Source organism: Gloeophyllum trabeum, assembly GCF_000344685.1.
Source record: "Gloeophyllum trabeum ATCC 11539 unplaced genomic scaffold GLOTRscaffold_00018, whole genome shotgun sequence".
NCBI classification, from domain to species: Eukaryota; Fungi; Basidiomycota; class Agaricomycetes; order Gloeophyllales; family Gloeophyllaceae; genus Gloeophyllum; species Gloeophyllum trabeum.
Genome location: NW_006920427.1, coordinates 107,248 through 122,690, shown reverse-complemented (window position 1 = coordinate 122,690; position 15,443 = coordinate 107,248). Strand labels below are relative to the sequence as shown.

At 53.8% G+C, this 15,443-nt stretch overlaps 4 protein-coding genes across 4 annotated transcripts; all 4 read left to right on the top strand.

Moving 5' to 3' along the window:
• The first annotated feature begins 843 nt into the window (after window positions 1-843).
• GLOTRDRAFT_81874 (pleiotropic drug resistance ABC transporter) lies at window positions 844-6,508 on the top strand. Its single transcript, XM_007872490.1, has 17 exons — window positions 844-1,276; window positions 1,328-1,542; window positions 1,595-2,024; window positions 2,079-2,654; window positions 2,714-2,809; window positions 2,865-3,086; window positions 3,153-3,348; window positions 3,402-3,617; window positions 3,669-4,168; window positions 4,223-4,339; window positions 4,391-4,621; window positions 4,673-4,837; window positions 4,886-5,237; window positions 5,297-5,661; window positions 5,713-5,810; window positions 5,864-6,120; window positions 6,181-6,508. Exons 1-17 carry the CDS (start codon window positions 945-947, stop codon window positions 6,274-6,276), a joined length of 4,464 nt encoding a protein of 1,487 aa, XP_007870681.1. The 5' UTR covers window positions 844-944; the 3' UTR covers window positions 6,277-6,508.
• A 200-nt stretch (window positions 6,509-6,708) lies between these two features.
• Window positions 6,709-8,200, top strand: GLOTRDRAFT_118184 (uncharacterized protein). The gene is made up of 5 exons (XM_007872489.1): window positions 6,709-6,783; window positions 6,842-6,980; window positions 7,036-7,120; window positions 7,170-7,917; window positions 7,973-8,200. The coding sequence occupies exons 1-5, from the start codon at window positions 6,761-6,763 to the stop codon at window positions 8,106-8,108; spliced, it is 1,131 nt and encodes a 376-aa protein (XP_007870680.1). The 5' UTR covers window positions 6,709-6,760; the 3' UTR covers window positions 8,109-8,200.
• A 114-nt stretch (window positions 8,201-8,314) lies between these two features.
• On the top strand, window positions 8,315-9,500 carry GLOTRDRAFT_66460 (DUF757-domain-containing protein). Its single transcript, XM_007872488.1, has 9 exons — window positions 8,315-8,415; window positions 8,472-8,482; window positions 8,535-8,565; window positions 8,628-8,680; window positions 8,737-8,877; window positions 8,927-9,015; window positions 9,071-9,084; window positions 9,144-9,158; window positions 9,218-9,500. Exons 1-9 carry the CDS (start codon window positions 8,368-8,370, stop codon window positions 9,347-9,349), a joined length of 534 nt encoding a protein of 177 aa, XP_007870679.1. The 5' UTR covers window positions 8,315-8,367; the 3' UTR covers window positions 9,350-9,500.
• A 97-nt stretch (window positions 9,501-9,597) lies between these two features.
• On the top strand, window positions 9,598-13,854 carry GLOTRDRAFT_66457 (timeless-domain-containing protein). Its single transcript, XM_007872487.1, has 11 exons — window positions 9,598-10,447; window positions 10,506-10,872; window positions 10,927-11,162; window positions 11,221-11,551; window positions 11,614-11,726; window positions 11,784-11,930; window positions 11,978-12,127; window positions 12,182-12,394; window positions 12,449-12,614; window positions 12,670-12,768; window positions 12,818-13,854. Exons 1-11 carry the CDS (start codon window positions 9,638-9,640, stop codon window positions 13,708-13,710), a joined length of 3,525 nt encoding a protein of 1,174 aa, XP_007870678.1. The 5' UTR covers window positions 9,598-9,637; the 3' UTR covers window positions 13,711-13,854.
• The last annotated feature ends 1,589 nt before the right edge of the window (window positions 13,855-15,443 follow it).

The following is a 15,443-nucleotide window of genomic DNA, read 5'->3' as shown; positions in this document are numbered from 1 at the left end:
GAACGCGAATACTAGTACACACTCGGCCTGGAATCACTATAACAGGATAGGATTTGCAATACGTATCCAAGGCGCATCAGGTCGTGAACCACCAGATTTGACCTTACGGGGACCCTTCCTCAATGTCGTGATTTCATGGCATGTACATCTTTGTCAGCTTTTCGTAGTCCAGCTGCACTGCTGCAGGCATTCATGGTCACCAACTTAGTGTGACGTGACATGTTTCAAGCCGCCGTGTGACATCCGAGTACCCAGCCCGCCGGAAGCTAGATGTTTGCCAGCTTACGCCCATTGGTCCTTGGCTGATCTTGTATGTCGGCGGATACAGCTACCCGCCCCCGCAGCCATGATGAATAGGAGCGGCAATCGATGAGAGACAGGCGGTCGGTCAGCGTCGGAACCAGAAGACTGAGACGGAATACTCCTCCGGAAACTCCACAGTAGTATTGTATTGTCTCCGAAAGCCGTTTTCCACCCGCACTAGCAGACCTAGTCCTATGCCAGTGGCATGTGCTTCAGCTTCTGCGCAAATGCATATGAATTCGAAGTAATCAATCGTGCTGGAACTCTGCTCTATGGCTTCCGGTCGTAACAGTGGTTTATGCGAACCGTCAAACTGCGGCGCGCTCATAAAGGCCTGCATTGCTATCGCCCGGGGAAACTGGCGGTGAGTAGTGGTCGCAGCCAATCGGATCGCTGCTGACACCTTTACGCTTACGATCAACGTTCCGGGCGCTCTGATCGGCTTGCCATCTTTGGCTCCGAGGACTGACCAAGCGTTGTCTGCCGGATATTGCGCAAGCGGTATATATAACGTTGTCGGTATGTACCTCGGCCTTGGTTAGCCTCGCGCTGCATCCTCTCTTTTCTACACTCAGACTTTCCGGTTTATCTGTATTCTACCTAGACCGCGCTGGGATAGACCTGTTACGACCCACATAATAATGGCCTCGCCAGAACCGCAGGGGCGCAGCACTCCTGCAGAGGAGACAGAATCCCGCGACCAATTCCCTACATTCGCGACTGTAGAGTCCCCCCAGCCCGAACACAAGACCCCTGGCCGTCGCGGCAGCACTTACTCGCACGCCTCCCATGTTTCTCTCGACCACTTTGACCATGAAGGAGTGGAGGCCCTGCGGAGGACGCTGAGCCGGCAGTCACAGGCAGCAGCAGCGAACAAGGAGATGGCGGAGAGCCTACACGCAAGCGAGGCTACCGTTGCAGGGACCGATGAACCATTTGACTTCGAGAAGGTCCTGAGACGCACAGTGCAAAAGTGAGTGTCCGTGCCAATACATAATGAACGTCGGAATTGAAGGCTTGGAAGGCTTGCAGAGTCGGACATCAAGAAACGAGAGTTGGGAGTTGTGTTCCAAAACCTGAAGGTGGTCGGAATGGGATCCACAGCTTCGTATCAGCAGACCTTGGGATCTTTACTCAATCCCACGACCATGGTCGAATCAATCCGGAAGCTCCGTCACCCTCCTCTCCGCGATATTCTGGCCGGTTTCGAGGGGGTGGTTCGCCCCGGAGAAATGCTCCGTAAGTTCTCCATAATTTTTCTAGACCTCGTCAGAATATTCACAGCCATTAGTCGTCCTCGGCCGCCCCGGCTCGGGCTGCTCGACCCTCCTTAAGACTCTCGCCAACCAGCGCGATGAATACTACGCCGTGCAAGGTGACGTCATGTACGATGCCTTCAGTCCCCAAGATGTCGCGAAGCACTACCGCGGGGACGTGCAGTACTGTCCGGAGGACGACATCCACTTCCCGACGCTCACCGTGGAGCAGACGATCTCGTTCGCAGCGAAGGTGCGCACGCCACGCGCGCGTGTCGATGGCATCAGCCGAGAGCAGTATGTCGCGCACGTCGTGGACGTGCTGACGACGATTTTCGGGCTGCGGCACGTCCGGAAGACGTTGGTCGGTGATGCGAGCATTCGTGGTGTTAGTGGTGGCGAGAAGAAGCGGGTTAGTATTGCCGAAGCGCTCGCGACGAACAGCCTCTTGAACTCCTGGGACAAGTAAGCATATTTGTGACGCGTCTCAAGGAGGAACGAACACTCAGCCATTTGTAGCTCCACTCGTGGGCTTGATTCCTCTACGGCCCTTGAGTTTGTTCGCGCTCTCCGAATCGCGACGGATGTTTATCGGCAGTCTACTGTCGTCTCTATTTACCAAGCGGGTGAATCCTTGTACGAATTGTTCGACAAGGTGTGCGTCATCTACGAGGGCAAAATGGCGTACTTCGGCCCCGCCGACCGCGCGAGGCAGTACTTCATCGACATGGGCTACGAGCCCGCCAACAGGCAGACCACGGCGGACTTCCTCGTGGCCGTGACCGACCCGAACGGGCGCATCCCGCGCGATATGCCGCACCCCATTCCGCGCACCGCGACCGAGTTTGCGGAGCACTTCCGCAAGTCTGAACTGGCAGCGCTGAACCGCGACGATATCGAGGCGTACAAGGCGGAGGTGCAGAGCCAGCCCCAGCGCGCCCTGGAGTATCGTCAGAGCGCGAAGGCGGCGCATGCGAAGCATACGAACCCGAAGAGCCCGTATTTGATCTCGGTGCCGATGCAGACGCGCGCGTTGATCACGCGGAGGGTACAGATTCTGAGGGGGAATATGGCGGGGCAGGTGGTTAATCTGGTGTAGGTGGACGCTCGTTGCGATAATTATGTGCCATGACTAAATCAAGGTGAAACTATAGGTCGTTCATTATTCAGGGCATCATCATGGGTACCACTTTCCTCCGCGTCCCGAATAACACCTCTGCGTATTTCTCTCGCGGCGGTATTTTATTCTTGTAATTCCAGTCCATTATACATGTATCCATCCCTGCTGACTCGGGATTATCTTAGCGCTCTGCTGTTCTCCGGTCTACAGTCCATGGCGGAAATCCCCGCTCTGTTCGCCCAGCGCCCGATCGTCCTCCGGCAGTACAAGGCTGCCATGTACCATCCCTTCGTCGAGGCGTTGGCCATGACGCTCGTGGATATCCCCGTCACGGTCACCACCCTTATCGTATTCGCTATCATAATTTACTTTTTGGTCGGGCTCCAGTTATCGGCGGCACAGTTCTTGTGAGTTCCCTTCCCTCCTTCGCCCGGGTAGCCGTGTAGCTGATGTCGCTCCCCTCCCTCCACAAGTGTTTTCTTCTTGTTTATTTTCACTATGACCCTGACACTTAAGGCGTGGTTCCGCGCGCTTGCGGCGTCGTTCAAGGATCCGGCTCCTGCGCAAACCATCGCTGGTGTGGTCTTGCTCGGTTTGGTCCTATACACCGGCTATAACATCCCCAAGCCGTCTATGATCGGTGCTTTGCGGTGGATCACGTATATCAATGTTAGTTTTCCCTTCCTTCTTGCGACGAGCTTAGCGGACTGATGAATCCTTAGCCTCTGCGGTACGGATACGAGGCGATTCTGACCAACGAGTTCCGAACCTTGAACGGCACGTGCGCGACTCTGGTGCCGTCAGGTCCAGGATACGACACTGTTTCATTGGCCAATCAAGTATGCACCACGGTTGGATCCGCCCCTGGGCAGCCGTACGTCGACGGGAACCGATATGTCGAACTTTCCTACGGGTATAGCTACAGTAACACTTGGAGGGTACGTCGACACGCGCTGACTGCTCATGCGTCCGCTGACATATCATTGCAGAATTACGGCATCGTCGTTGCATTTGGTATCGCCTTCTTGGCCGCGCTGCTCCTGGTGACCGAGTTCAATACCGCAGCGGGCGCTGAGACCGCTGTCATGCTCTACAAGCGTGGCACGAAAGCCCCGGTACACGAGGAAGAGGAGAACGGCAAGGGCGATCCGGAGAAAGGCGGGGCCACGGCGACGGCTGACTCGACGCGCCCTGGGTCGCTGGCGGAGACGGAGAAGGTCATTGCACAAGCGGCCCCGAAGATGCAGGACGTGTTTACTTGGCAGCACTTGCAGTATGTCGTCCCTGTTGGCGGCGGTGATCATCGCAAGCTTCTCGACGACGTCTCGGGATACGTCGCCCCGGGCAAATTGACCGCTCTCATGGGCGAGTCGGGTGCCGGAAAGACTACGCTGTTGAACGTCCTCGCCCAGAGGACGTCTACTGGAGTCGTGACTGGTGACCGTTTTGTCAACGGGCAAGCCCTCCCTGCGGATTTCCAGGCCCAGACGTGAGCGCGCCCCTATTGCACTTTCGTCCGACGCGTAAATAACATGTTTTGCAGCGGTTACTGTCAACAGATGGATACCCATCTCGAGACGACCAGTGTGCGAGAAGCCCTCCTGTTCTCGGCTAAGCTGCGTCAGCCCCAATCGGTCCCGTTGTCGGAAAAGAAGGCATAGTAAGTTCAAGCGATTTTCGTAGCGCTGGTTGGATCTGACCGCTTGGGCAGTGTCGAGACCTGTTTGAAGATGTGTGGTCTGGAGGATCATGCCGATGCTATAGTTGGTACTCTTGGCGTTGAGCATCGCAAGAGGACTACTATTGGTGTTGAGCTCGCGGCAAAGCCCAAACTTCTGTTGTTCCTGGACGAGCCGACATCTGGTCTTGATTCACAGAGCGCATGGGCAATCATGCAATTCCTCCGAAGTTTGGCAGATAACGGCCAAGCTATCCTGTGCACGTGAGGACCCGTATTGATTGTTTATTATATCGTGCTCACCGCGTCCCGCAGGATTCACCAACCTTCGGCCGAACTGTTCCAGGTGTTCGACAAGCTGTTGCTCCTCCGTAAGGGTGGCCAGACCGTGTACTTCGGAGATCTTGGCAGACATGCAACCACCATGATCCACTATTTCGAGAAGAACGGCTCCCGCAAGTGCGCTCCTAATGAAAACCCGTGAGTCTCCATAATATCCGTCACGATTGCATGCTAAATGGTATGAAGGGCTGAGTTCATGCTCGACGTTATCGGTGCCGGCGCGACAGCTACTACTGACCGCGACTGGCACGACATTTGGATGCGATCCGAGGAGAACCAGCGAACGACGAAGGAGATCGAAGAAATCCACGAAGAAGGGCGTCGCAGACCACCGGTCGAAGCCACTGTCCATACTGAATTTACTACGTCATGGCTGTACCAAGTTCAGGAGCTTACTCGGCGCGACCTCTCTGCCCACTGGCGCGACCCCGTCTATCTCATGGCTAAGATAATGCTCAATATTCTGTCTGGACTTTTCATCGGCTTTACGTTCTTCAAGTCGAAGGACACCATTCAAGGAACACAGAATAAGCTCTTCGTAAGTGCCCCCCTGTAGCTGCTTGAGACGTTTCTAATCGTTCCTTTCGTCCACGTCAGGCTATCTTCATGGGTACAATCAACTCCGTTCCGCTGGCCAGTCAACTCCAAGTTCCCTTCATCCGTACCCGGACGATCTATGAGATCCGTGAGCGACCGAGCCGAATGTATAGCTGGACCGCCCTTGTCACAGCCATGATTATCGTTGAGATCCCATGGAACATCTTTGGCTCCTCGCTGTTCTTCTTGTGCTGGTACTGGACGGTTGGCTTCCCTACGAGCCGAGCTGGTTACACCTATCTCGTATACGCGGTCGTGTTCCCGCTGTACTATACGACTATCGGCCAAGCGGTTGCTGCTATGTCGGCGACTGCAGAAATCGCTGCCATCCTGTTCAGTTTCCTGTTCTCGTTCGTCCTGACATTGTGAGTTCCAATTGCAGAGAATGTCTGCTTGCGACGCTCACAGTTCCATAGCAATGGTGTCATGCAGCCGTTCCGCTTGCTGGGCTGGTGGCAGTGGATGTACCGTGTTACCCCGTTCACTTATCTCATTGAAGGACTTCTCGGACAAGGTACGTTGCTCATCCATATGCACTGTACTTCTCCCCCTTATGTCTGCCCACAGCCGTCGGGAGGTCCCAGGTCCGCTGCAGCGCTGTCGAGTACGTTCAGGTCAACCCTCCCTCTGGCAGCACGTGCGGGCAATACCTCCAGAACTACATCGCGAATGCGGGTGGTTATCTGACAAACCCCGACGCCACGTCGCAATGCAACTACTGTTCCATAAACAGCACGGATGCATTCCTCGAGGGCAACTTCAACATCTTATACTCTCGTCACTGGAGGGATTTGGGGCTGCTCTTCGTTTATATCGCTTTTAATGTGAGTAGGCTTCCCAGCTTCCCCTATCGTGTACGAGACGTTAACATGGATTCCCTGCAGATTACATGTGTCTACGTCTTCATGTATCTGTTCCGTATACCTAAGAAGGGCTCGCTGGGCGGTTGGCTAAAGAAGCGCTTTGCTCGACGGGCTTGATTTTATTTTGCATCTACCATTTATTAGACTTCCTAGATTGCACAGACAGACCTGGAACATTCGCTATGTAACCGCTAATCGCCTAACGTACTTACGGAACTCCTTGCGGCTGTATACTAATGATATGCAAATGGACTTGCACTGCACAATACAGAGAATCGTCTTCCCGTAATCACATCCTGCCTTTCGTATGCTTTTCTGGGACTTTAGAACCAAATGTCTACTCAAAACTAAGTCGTTGCTTCCAGTATCAGAGTGGTATCCGTGTCTGTTCTCTAGAGATAGATGGCCTTGTAGCGAACGCCACAGAACACAAATATGGGTACATATGCTTGTGGCAATTTTCTGCAGACGGATGTTCTTCCCACGATCCAACTTATAAGATGTCACCTCCCCCAAGCCAAAGCGCGTACCCAATTCCCCTCCGTTACGGGCCCACCACCTCCGACCCGACACTCCACGAAATACTAATGCCTACAGTAGTATGGACGATAAACGCTCACAGACGCGAGTATTCGTTTCTATTCTCCCCTCTAACCGTACTGACATCCCCTTCCCCCTTCAGCCTTCAAGCGCTTTCGAGTTTCATAGAACGTCAGAGAGCCGTGTTGGCTCGTACCCAGGCGGATATTGAGAGTCTGATATCTCTCAAGAGACATGTTGTCTCCCAGCCCGAACTTGACCTGGGGAGTCTCACTGAGAAGGTATGCCGTTCATTAGCCATGATTTCGGAGGGAACGCAACCGACGCGACCTGCAGTTCGGCGGACAATTGCTCAGTGACCAGAGCGCTGAAGCATCTCTGCTTCCCGACAACGTCGACTGGTCATTATTCAGGTCTTGCGGTGCGTATTGAATCCATCGGATCCATGTATCCCGACTAATGACTCGCAGACCCGACGCCGTTCAGGGATCTGGCTTCTAGTGTTAGGGCCATCCAGACGCAACGTTCCAGTCCTTCGAAGACTCAGCAGGGACCACTTTCCGACCTGCAGAAGCTTGTGAAAGAGACGCGACGAATGATAGTCGATCCCGTCCTCAGCCAGCTGCCCCCTCTGTCTGACGACGAAGATTCGCCAGACGAAGAAGTTGATCAGGAGGAGCTCATCAAAGAGAGGGAGCGCGAGAAGATACGTGAGCTCAAGAAGCGTAAGATCAGCTGCGGGCTGACTGTCCCGCTGCGCGCACATGCTGTCAATGGGGTCTTTATACGAAGAGACTTGGAAGACGAGAGCGCGGATGTAGATATATCGCTCGCTGGGGATAGCGAGGATTCGCCTGCGCCGTTCCGGATGAAAGAGGATCCAAGCGCTGACTTCGCCGGGTTACCGACGCCTGTCTCGATGTCGGAGTCCGTCGACGACAAACCTCGGGCCTCTCGAACTTCGCGCCTGCCTAAGCGCCGACGTATTGAAGAAAAGGCTGTAGAGCCGTCGAAGGTGAATGGCCAGAGAGGCTCTAAACCGTCGAAGAACGCCCGCAAACAAGAGGACTCTCCCAAACCAGAACCTGTTGCCACCGACGCATCGGGTCGCACCTCTGGCAAGCCCAAACCGGAGACGTATAAACAAGCATGGTCGGTTTCGGAGCAACACCTCCTGGAGCGCTTGTTGGAGGAGATACCCCATGGGGAGCGGAATCGGTGCGTGTTACCTTAGCCCTGGGTATGTGTATCCGGAGCTGATGCTGTCGGTCAGGTGGCAGAAGATTTCTCAGGCTATGAATGGGCGGAGGACGCCCCGACAAGTTGCGAGCCGCGTGCAGAAGTATTTCGAGAAGCTGAAGCGATTCGGGATTGATCCTGCCGGTAAGGGTAGTACAGAGAGGGAGTGAGGATGGTAGACTTCGACCACGAACGCTATAATGCACCTTGTAATGCAGTCTATAGGTCACTATAATGATGGTGTAATGAATCATGATGCTTGTAATCGACTTGTATTCGTCGGACAATTACCGTTGATTCCCGGTTCTTCCGTCGATCATATGGACAGGCACCCTTGTGACACTGTGGCCAGCTCATCTCTGGGCCGTCTTTCCTTGACTCTTGTCTTTTGCACTTACCTCCTGCCGCCAAAATTGAAGTTGGGTTAATATGGCTACTACCCAATTCGACCCGAATAACGCTCAGAACTTGATTGAGGTATGTTGTAACGGTATTCTCGTGAACGTGCATGCATAACTTCCGTCTTGGAGTAGATCGAGAAACAGTGAGTTCAGCTCACAGTGCCTCAGACTTGAGTGATGAATGGCGGTATTGAGGTTTGCTGTGAAAGCGGTTGAGCATGCACAGGTGGGTCTGTACTTCTCACTTCCGTCCTCTCGAGGCTTAAGTATGGATGGTATTCGGTGTAGACGTACTGGAACCTCCTGGAGAAGATCCCTCCACGGCAGCTGAAATTGACGCAGTGAGTCTTTCCGGGTGCTCTCTCGGGAACCTGTACGATGGGTTCTCGCCGAACAGATACGACGATGAGATATTTGAGCATGTCATGAAGGACTTCCCCGAGCTCGCGCAGGAGCCGTACGACAAGCTGACGAAGATCGACGAGGACTGGCTGAAGAGCAAGGAGGGGAAGGACAGATGGCGCAAGTTCATCGCTCCGTGCGTTTCTCCCTGAGCGTCCTTGTAAAGGCCGCTTCACGTTACGCAGGTATGAGAAGAAGATCAAGGACTATAACTTTGGCTCGTTAATACGAACCGATGCGAGGGAGGAATATGCAGAGCTTAATACCATCTTCGGTGCGTGGTATAAGCACTTGCAGGCATAAGTCAAAGCTGATATATCGCATTATAGTAACGAGAATACAGGTATATTGTCATTATCACATTCGCTCATGACTGCGACTGACTGCTGATCTGATATACAGTTCTACGCGTACGAGGTGGGCTTTCCATAGATTCCGTCCTCCACAATTTCCTGAAAATGACTGGTCCTTGCTAGATATGCAGAAACCGATTAGGTCTGAATGACCGAGCCCACGAGATCGCTAAGGAAGAGGCTGCTAAGGAGAGGGAGAAGGCCGAAAAGGAAAAAGCGGAAAAGGAGGCGAAGAAGAAAAAGAAGACGAACTGAAGGTCAGAATCGAAGGGGATGGGGGTGGACCATGTTTTTTGCTTATTGGAAGCAACCAATAGTAGTTGGGATGATGCGGAACAATGTCAACCCTTCAGACTGACCGGAACCATGTCTGCGTTATGATGAGCATTTCCAGCTTCTCCTCGGATTTTCATGGCGTGAAGCGTGTGCGGAGGTTGTGCGGAGGATCCGCTGTAACGTAGTCACCGTCACGCGTGACCGTTCGTGTGGGCATTAGGGCATCTAAGACGCGAGCTCCGTACTCTGCTGCGACCTGCAGCAACCATGGACGACGGCGACCTCTCCCATGAGTCTGAAGTCGAGCAGTATGTCGACAGACGTACTATTCTGGAGCCGGCCATCTCGAGCGTCGTTGACGCGCTCGGCGGCTACGAAAACGGACGCTACCGGCTGGGCGACGAGGCATACGGCTGTCTGAAGGACCTGAAGAAGTTCTGGCGGAAGGACGACACCGACGATGAACGTACCGTTGCTCGGATATTTTGGGACACGCGGGTGCTGCCCAATGACCTCGTTCCGATCCTGCTGGCGACTGCGGGACAAGGGGAGGTGGAGGACAAGAGGGCCGTCGCTTGTGTCGATCTGATGGCGGCTATGACTTGGCCTATAGACCTTGCGGAGGAGCTGAAGGAGCTGGACGAGGATTTGGACAAGGGGACCGACTATACGCAGCTGCTCACGAGTCACTTGCACTACAAGGCGGCGATTCTGAAGGAGGGGGTGCTGGAGGCGATGTTCGGCATCGTCGTGCCGTGCATAACGAAGGACAAGAAGGAGCGGAAGGAGAGGGACGTGCAGATCATCAATGTGGTCCTCTATCTTATTCGCAATCTCGCCTTTATCAAGGACCCTCCGCCGAATATGTATGCGTCTTCCGACCGCACGGAGCTGTCGTCCTTGCAGTCAAAGCTGGTGAAGAGGCTCTCGGAGTCGCACTTGACTGATCTCATTATGACTATCGCCTCTAATGCTCTTGACCCTTTGTATAATCCCTGGAATACTCTGGCTTTGGAGATATTCTACTTGATGTTCCGTGGCGTGACGCCCAGTTCACTCGCCCTGGACCAAGCGAAGGTGCGTCTGAATACATGTTTTAACCTACACTACCACCCAACACTTCTTGCCGCTGCAGCAACCTACTGCTACCTTACACCGACTGCTGGAGGTCGAGAATCGAATTCGGCGCGACGTAGCGAGAAGTACATCATCGAGACACTCTCGTTTCGGGACGACGATCTCAGTCAAGCTAAACCCCAAGAGGGGCTCCGCCGGCGAGAACAGCAAACAAGCCGAGTCTGTGCTTTCGTCGCAAACGTTTGTGATGCACCGCCAACAGGCGATCGGCGGTGAGGCAGGGAGCATCATCGACCTTACTAAGAAACAGAGAGCCCCGAAGACAAAGAAGGTCGACGAGCTGGCGCGAGAGGATAACCTATCTATGGAGGCAAGGACCATCCTACAGAACTTGGCTCGAACTTTCGTCGAATCTGCTCTCAACCGTACGTTCGTACTCACTCTGAAAGAGCGAGTACTGGTGCTGATCATTCCAATAGCCTTCCTTGCGTCACTGCTGAAAGACATCAAGGCCGAGCGCGCCAAGATCACAGAGAAGGACAACTTGCGCCTCCTATACGTGACCAAGTGGTTCCTCGAGTTCTTCCTGCGCGAGCGGGCTGCTCGTGACGGGAAGGACGGACAGGCATGGGATTTTGGCCTCATTGCAGAAGTGACCGACCGCGGCTGGATAGTCTGGGTGCTCAAGCGTATGCGTGAGGCTGTGGATGAGAAGGTAAATATCACATTCACGGTCTCTCTGAGGTAGCTGACTGGCTGACGCTGCTGAATAGCCCAAGCTATGGACGGAATTGCAAGCAGGCATCGAATGCCTCACGCAGCTGTTAGCTCTCATAGACAGCATGATGAGCAGCGCCGACGTCGACCCGACGATCGTCGAGGCAGCAGAGATTTTGCAGCAACAGCTGATTTATAGTGGTGAGGTGCTGGATGTCGCCTTCGAGAGCCTGCGCTCCTACCGCGAGGGAACGCAGTCCTTGGCGTATCTAGGGGCCAGTGTTAACCTTGCGCATAGCCTGTTTAAGATGCTTGAGAAATGGAGTAAGACAAAGGGTGAGATGTATGTGAGGAAACGGGTGAAATCTAAGAAGAAGAAAGGGAAAGGTGCGTATTTCTGGGCGGTAAATTATCGTACCACCAAGCTCCTATTTCTGACTTCGTACTAGGGAAAGAAACCGAAGAGGGGGAGGGGGTACCGGATGTCGAAGACGTGGAATCAGCCTCGGACAATGAAGATCTGGTCCGAGAAACGACATTGACCATGGAGGCGTTCGAGTTGGTGAGTGTGATGATCTGCTATTGCGATTAGCAATACGCTGACACCACGGCATTCCAGCGCTTTGCGCATTCGGAGATAAACCACACTTTGTTGGCATATCTGTCTAGATACAAAGAGTACTCGTCGGCGGAGGAAATGAGACGCATTGTCAAGCTACTCCACAGACAGGCCGTGAAAGCGAAGGCGGAAGGATTATTCTTCCAGGTGAGTGAGATGCCACATCCATTATTTCCTGTCTGAAGCTTTCCTAGGCTTCGACTCTGGACTTGTTCAAGACAATTTTAGCGGACCAGAAATCCCTGCCGAAGGATCAACCGTACAAAGACCTCGTGGCGCTGATTAACTACATACTGCGTCAATTCTTCAAAGCTGTCGACGAAGAGCCGCTGGTCCTAGTCGAGGTCCGATCCCTCCCCTTCTAACACCGAGTGTAATTCTAACTCTCGTTGTTTTAGGCGTTCTTCCCGAAGAACCGCGGAACGTGGAAGAGATTCTCAAGCTGGGAACCCGACAAGAAAGTTAAAGCAGAAGAACAGATGGTGGAAGACAAGAGGTTCCCGCCGGACGTCCAAGTTAAGAAGGGCTACTCCTGGAGCGAACAGGTTGGCATCGCTGTCGCTTGTCTAACGGACGACGGGAAGCGCGAGTTAGTCGAATGGGTCAAAGACGTAGGTGCTCATTTTTTGGTCGGCTCACAAGTCGTATGAACTTCCTTCCTGTAGATCTTGTCGCTGGTAATAGCCCAGCGGAGAAGAATTGTGGAGGAGACGGATGGCAGCTCGTCGAAGGCTGGTTTGGACAGCGATGCAGAGTCTGATGCAGAGAATGTCTTCATTGAGCGCAACCGGGGGCCTTCCGAGGAGGCTCTCGCGAAGTTCACGGATTACCGTAAGTACCACACTGCTTGGCAGTGACCTTAATTAACCTCGGCCGCTTACCATAGTAATTCCCTACATCAATGATGAACAAGCGGACGCTGCGACTAGAAACCCACATCTGAAATTAATCTTCCGTCTACTCAAGTTCGAGATCGTGGATGAAGGTGATTGGGTACAGTAACATCTTGTGAGTCTCCCTGACCAATCGTGCAGATGCCGACGAGCTGGAATGGCATGTGCCCAAGAGTATTCCACCAGACGAACTGCAGAGCGGTCGCAATGTCATCGACCAGTTCCTGGAGAATCCTATCGACTTGGACGGCAAAAAAGCTGCCTCACTTCTAACGAAGAAAGCGCGCAGGCGCACAAGACGGCGCCAAGCCACGCCTGACTCGGACGCGGAAGTTGAGTTGTTGGATGATGAACCCAAGAAGAGGGCCAAGAAAAAGAAGGAGAACAAGCAGTACAAGTCCGCGCAATTCATCGAAGACAGCGACGGCGAGGAGGAGGACATCAAAGCCTTCTTCGAAAAGGAGAAGCAACTCAGAGAAAGAATGGCGCTCGCCGCGGTGGATGGGAAGATAGCAACCATGCGACCAACGGGCACGAAGAAGCGGCGTAAGAAGGACGGCGAAGACAAGGTGAAGCAGCGGAAGAAACGCAAGGGCGACCCCAGCATACCCGAAAGCCGCTCTGTCTCGGTGGAAAAATCAGAGCACAGCGATTCCGACGACTCAGAGAGCGGACTCGGTGTCTTCGGTTCACCGCGTGTCTCTCCCGCCAGCACGAGCCACACGAGCCCGCCAGCAGAGGCGAGTTCCCCGAAGCCCAGTGCGCGACCAAGGCCTAAGCCACGCTTCCGCCGCCGTACCTCGTCCCCTGGCTTGGAGCCACCACAGTCGACTGATCCGCCAGATGACGACGTTGAAGAGGGCGACCGCCAGAGATCAGAAGGCTCGGGCTCCAAGCCTCGGCCTTCTCCCGCTGTTTCTCCTGCGGCATTGGATGGGGGGAGCGACGAGGAAGAAGCCGATCAAGCATCAGCAGCGGCGGCACTGCGTCCCAAGCCTAAGGGACGATTGGTCTTGTCAGACGACGAGGATTGATGATATCTTGTTGTTTGTTATTCGCTATCATCCTGCATACTGTACCAACACTGTCGGCCGTCTCCGGACGCTAGCTTAGACTTGTCTGATTAATGGATACTGTGGATTCTGTGCGCGGGCGCGTGTTCATGCATAACTACCGACCCCACCTTCGGCGGAAAGTTTAGACAACGGAGCTCCGTTTAGCTGAAACCCGAGTGAGGATCCCGCCTGCAAAGAGACTTGTCCCAAACCAGACGGCTGAATTCACATATACCGTGAAGCTAGTTAGGGTTCGTATCCGAGCCATACGTCCATTGCACAGCGCGTAGCAGTGCTGAACATGCGCCATAACATTTGTGCACCCTTGAGGATACGTTCTCCGTATAGTAGCTCGCATACGATCATCGAGGTGGATTCTAGACGCGGCGAACTACAGAGTGACCCACAGACCCGGCAGACATATGATCCGGCGGCAATAGTAAATGATACCGTCTGCTGGTCCTTCGAAGGGCGGTATATTCGCTTTCATGCACTACTACTAAGACGCTTGCAAGTCACCGATGATCAGGGCCTGCTGGAGGCCGCTCTGGCGCCGCCTCTCATCGGGTCGTCGTCCATTCTAACATGCCAGACTCTACCAAGTGTTTGTTTTACCTAAATGCCCATTAATTTCCTAAAGAACGGAAGAGGTGGATCCCACTTCTGTTGCAGAGAGCTGACAAGGAACAACGCCTCCGCTGAGGCGATGCAATGCTCGTTTCTACAACACCTGCCATATCGAGGCATCTGCATCGTTCTCATGTCAAGGACCCATTCGAAGCAAGAAGCACACCTCTGATAGATACGACTGAATTGAACGTGTCTATGTAGCAGTTGCAAAGGCGCGGAAGCTGGACGTACCGAGTTGATTTATGCTCAAGAGGGTATAGTATAAAATCACTGTGCGTGCCCACCCGCGAGAGGACGACGGCTAATGAACATCGCCCTAGGCTAGATGAGGAGGCCATTGATAAGTCGCCGGACGGGGCTTATAGTTTTGACGTCAAACGCACAGCCAGAATCACAACGCTTGGTCATCCTGATCTGTGATAGGTGCCGCGCGCCTGCGATTCGTCGACTGGTCACTATCATAGCAGACGCTGGCACCTCCGCAAACTAGGTCTCTTCGAGCGATATACATTGCAGGGGAGAGGTGGCTGGGGTACGTAAATGGAGTTGACAACGCTTGGGAGCAGAAGGCATCGTATTTTCCCAGCGAAACTCAATCACCTTCACCGCCGGACCGCAGAATAAATACAGAACCTGGTGGCACCGGGCCGCACAGGAATTAAGCCCGCAGATTCCCAAGAGTTGGCAGACAGAACAGGGTCGGGCCGTGCAATGTGCAAGGACGGTGGCACGGCGAGCATGCGCTACCTGACAAGTGTAGATTCGACTTGGGGCGACAGGCCGCAGGGTCTATTCCAGGTAGAGGTGGCCAGGGCACACTGCTGGCGTCTGCTCGTTGTATCTGCTCGACTGCGGCGTTTAGGAAGCTATGCTGATATATCATGGAACTAGTCGTTGATGAGATAGCCAGCGAGGGGCGTCACCGTCCGAAAAATCCGATGCCATGAGGGAGAGGCTCGCGGCTCCAGGGTTCCACAGCAACCAAATAAGCTTGATATCTGGAGTCTATTGCATCGCATGTGATGAGCTACTAGGGGAGTTAAGGAACGACCCTCTGCTTCGGCAACTAGTTAGCTTGCCAG